The sequence below is a fragment of the Protobothrops mucrosquamatus genome, unplaced genomic scaffold (genome assembly GCF_001527695.2).
Source record: "Protobothrops mucrosquamatus isolate PMUCROS unplaced genomic scaffold, P.Mucros_1.0 scaffold_210, whole genome shotgun sequence".
NCBI lineage: Eukaryota > Metazoa > Chordata > Lepidosauria > Squamata > Viperidae > Protobothrops > Protobothrops mucrosquamatus.
Genome location: NW_015386286.1, coordinates 48,464 through 53,065, shown reverse-complemented (window position 1 = coordinate 53,065; position 4,602 = coordinate 48,464). Strand labels below are relative to the sequence as shown.

The window sequence follows — 4,602 nt, the reverse complement described above, 5'->3', positions numbered from 1 at the left end:
ATGCAAACCTCCAAAATTGCTTAAGATTAAAAAGTGAAGAGAGTGCTTGAGACTTATAAATGCTCACCAATAAAGCTATGATGAAATAGTAAGTTTGATTTAACTTTGAAGCTCTTTTTTGCATGCATAACATCATAATCTTTTGCCATTTTATGTACAATATGCGGAAAATATTCAGTTTGTAACTATTGGTGCAGGAATGACAGCAAGAAAAAAAAACAAAAACAAAAAACCAAGTCCCACCCCTCACATAATTTATTTAGTTAGTTAAATTGATTCCCCAGGTTATGGACAGAGCTGTGCTTCACATGGACAATTCCTACAACATCCCAAATATCAGAGGTATCGGTGTTGTCTGTAAAACGAATCTGGCCTCCAACACAGCCTTCCGTGGATTTGGGGGTCCCCAGGGAATGATGGTTGCTGAATGCTGGATGAGTGAGATAGCCTTGAAGTGTGGGCTGTCAGCAGAAGAGGTACGTGCTCACCGAGATATAATTTTGCAGAAAGCAAGTTACAATACTCTCATAATTACTTGTACCTATCAGAACTTTCAGTTTCCTTTTATGTTGAAAGCAGTGGGCCATAATTTCTTTCTTGGAGTTGGTGCATCCTTTTGGCCTGAAGGAAAAGGGTCAAATTGGATACCCTTCCCTCCTCGTCTATAGGGCCAGCATTCCTGGTGAAAGGCTGGTGCCAGCTCTCTCCTTTATGCTTTTCTTTTTGAATTCCAAACATTTATTTACTCTTCATACCTTTGCAGTGTTCTTGGACTAAGACTAGATCTCAGGCATTCTGTGGACACCATCTCCTTATCCCCTGTCTGTTATAACTTGGTTAGCATTATTTTCACCTGGCTTTGAGTGCATACATTATTCACGTAGTTTCACTGAGCCTGATTTCATCATTGATGCTGATAATCGGATTGTTTCATTAACTGGATATAAACATCTTATTAGACAACATGGCAAATGTGTCCTATTTCTTCATTCTACTGAATATTGATGGGATGATGAATGTGTTTTGCTCAAGAAGTTCTATTTCAGATTAGAGTTCAAAATGTTGCTAAAGCTCTGCTTGTTTGTTTAAAAGATCCCAATTATTTCAGAACTGAAGTCTGTCCATTTCCCTTTTGTTCTGAAAAGGTACGAAAAATCAATCTATATAATGAAGGAGATCTAACTCATTTTGACCAAAAGCTTGAGGGGTTCAGCTTGAAACGATGTTGGGAAGAGTGCCTTGCAAAATCGAAGTATCATTTCAGAAGAAGAGACATTGAGAAGTTCAACCAGTGAGTGTCTTATTTTTTACAGATAATTTCTGATTTTACTGCAAATTGGAATATCTCATATGGATTATTTTCATTCTAAAGATTGCCATGTAGCAGCATTATACCCAGTTGTCTGAAATACATTCTCTGCTAATTGAAGTGAATATATTTGGCAGAAGAATGTATGGACCCCTGTCAAAATTGTAATTTCATTGGTGTATGTTTTATGTTACTGCATTATTCCTGAAACACACTTTATTGCCACCATCACTGTAAGGCTAATTAATAAGGCAATTTAGGCTATTTCTGTATATTATGCATGCATTCATGTAGCTAGATAACAACAAATATCTATTTCAGGGCACTTTAAGGTATTTCTTCCAGATTTTATTCACATACACACATGAATGATAGAAAAATGTGACATTGAAAAAAGATAAGAATACATTTGGGACAAAAAACGTGGAGGAGCATTATCACATTGCATTGTATTGAGTCGTTCAGAAAAAAAAATCTTGGTGTATCATACAACAGGGCCACCCCTTTCATTAACTGCTATAAACAGACTGGAGTAGCTGTTAATGTGGTTCACAGAGAAACTTCCCACAGCTTTCTCAATCATTTTTTATTGTTTGAAGGACAAGGCTGGATTCATATGGATTCTTATGACCAGTAGCCGAAGACTGGAGAGGGAGGATGCAGAGGGCTAGCACACTGGCACTGAGGAAGCAATGTACAACTACTGTAGATAAATTCTTGTATTACTAGTACCAGATGTCCTTGAATTTTGTCTTGTATTTGGGACTAAATACAAGTTATTATCTCCCTCAAGCAGCTAGCTTTTATGGGTTTGATCATTAGGGAATCACTCCCACCGTGGGCTTAAAATAAAATATCATAGATCAAATGAGATAAGTTGCATTGGTTTATTACTCCAGTTCTCTATGAAATGCTGACAGAAGCCTTCAAAAATTCAGAGATAAAAAGAAAAATAAATCAAGGTCAAATGCAAAGGAAAAAAAAGGGGGAAAGCCCTGTGGTATATAAATGCAGTGCAAATGTATATATTTAGATTTGTACACAATCTGGTTTAAACTTTAGATGAATCCTTTTGAACATTATATTCAATACTACAAGGCTTCCCTCAGTAATAATGTTTCTTATTTATAAAATTTACTGACTGGATGCTAGATTTGTTTTGCAAAATAATGTCTTGCTTAGGAAGAATGCATTTGGAAAGGCATGCCAGTCTGATACTCTTCTGTTTACCCAGGCAGAATCGCTGGAAGAAGAGAGGCATAGCCATTATTCCTACCAAGTTTGGGATCAGCTTCACAGTTCCTTTTCTGAATCAGGTTGGCAAGCATCCGTTTTTTGTTTTTTTGTTTTTTTACTCAGACAGCCTATGGGCCTCTAGTGTCCTTCTTCATTTAAAAATAGAATTCCCATGCTTCATGTGTTTTCAGACTTTGGAAATAGGGTTTAATAGAGATTGCACCGGCGAGGTGTCCATGGTAGGGGGAGCCGAATGTCAGGCCTGAAACCGCCGCTCCTCCTTGCTGTGCCGGTCCGGTTGAGGCCTCCGCCTGATCCCTGCCTCGCCTGTGCCCAGCTGGCGTTTCTGCCTGTCCCGTGCGGCGACGCTTCCTCCGTATTCCCCGCCGCCGGGACGACATCGTCGGGACGTCATCGGGCGGCGCCGGGCTGCGGTCTGACGGGCGGACGGCGCCGGCCTGCCGATGCGTGGGGTGTGCAGCTGGACAGACGCTGGCTCGCACGGGCGCTGGGACATCGCTGGGGCAGCAAGCAGCTGAACGGGGCTGGGGCGGCAAGCAGCTGAACGGGGCCGAGGGGGGTACGGCAGATGGGGGTGGGGCTGAACAGACGCTGGGCCTGACAATCCCCAGGTGTTTTCGCTGGAGGGACTGGCTGCCTATGGGGCGGGGCGGGCCCAGGATGGGTGGGGCTGATGGGATACAAAGCACGCTGCGAGAGGGCAACTCCCAGAGCTGTCTTTGCTACAACTTTGAATACAATTGTTGTTGGTTTGCCGTTCCTGTCTGCTGGCGTTTTGTTTGGGAAAAACAAGCCAGGACGGTCTAACAATACAGTTATATTAGGACAGATTCTATCTGAACTTCAAAATGACTGGATGTCAGGTGAGGGCAGCAGCTATCTTTACGATCTCATTTTCCAAAGTGTTGGACCAAAACATTGAGTTTTCTGGTTGAAGCAAAAGATACTGCTACCTGCCCCAGATGGCACTACATCAGCACTAATGTAAGGACAACATGCTCCATCATACCTGACAGCAGCAGACAAGAAGCATGATATTTTTCACACTTCTGTCTGCCAACACCTAGCTGCTGTTCCCTGCCCAACTTTCCGTGTCCAGTTCTCACTGTTGCTTCTTGACCCACATATAGGTTTCTCAAGAGATAAATAAGATGGTCTGGTACTCCCATCTTTTTAAGAACTTGCCACAATTTGTTGTGATCCACACAATCAGAGGCTTTAGCATAGTCAATGAAGCAGAAGTAGATGTTTTTCTGGAACTCCCTAGCTTTCTCCATTATCCAGTGTACGTTGGCAATTTGATCTCTAGTTCCTCTGCCTCTTTGAAATCCTGCCTGTACTTCTGGTAGTTCTCGATCCACATACTGCTGGAGTCTAGCTTGTAGGATTTTAAGCATAACTTTACTAGCATGTGAAATGAGTGCAATGGTGCGATAGTTTGAACATTCTTTGGCATTGCCTTTCTTTGGCATTGGAATCCTGTGGCCATTGTTTAGTTTTCCAAATTTGCTGGCAAATTGAGTGTAGTACTTTTACTGCATCGTCTTTTAAGATTTTGAAAAGCTCAACTGGAATACTGTCACCTCCACTAGCTTTGTTGTTGCTCAGATTTCTTAAGGCCCATTTCACTTCACATTCTAGGATGTCTGGCTCGAGGTCAGTGACCACCCCATCGTGGTTATCTGGGACGTTAAGCTCGTTCTTGTATAGTTCCTCTGTGTAATTTTGCCACCTCTTCTTAATCTCTTCTGCCTCTGTTAGGTCCCTGCCATTTTGGTCCTTTATCATGCCCATCTTTGCATGAAACGTTCCCTTCATATCTCCAATTTTCTTGAAAAGATCTCTGGTCCTCCCTATTCTGTTGTTTTCTTCTATTTCTTTGCACTGTTCATTTAAGAAGGTATTCTTATCTCTTCTAGCTATTCTCTGGAATTCTGCATTCAATTGGGTGTATCTTTCTCTTTCTCCTTTGCCTTTCGCTTCCCTTCTTTCCTCAGCTATTTGCAAAGCTTCCTCAGACAGCCATTTTGCTTTCT

General features: G+C 41.8%; 1 protein-coding gene across 1 annotated transcript in view; it reads left to right on the top strand.

Moving 5' to 3' along the window:
- XDH (xanthine dehydrogenase) overlaps positions 1-4,602 on the top strand; it is a 59,138-nt gene that overhangs the window by 41,932 nt on the left and 12,604 nt on the right. Inside the window, 3 exon segments of the mRNA XM_029286288.1 lie at positions 268-476; positions 1,146-1,291; positions 2,544-2,625. Coding sequence (XP_029142121.1) covers positions 268-476; positions 1,146-1,291; positions 2,544-2,625 — 437 coding nt within the window.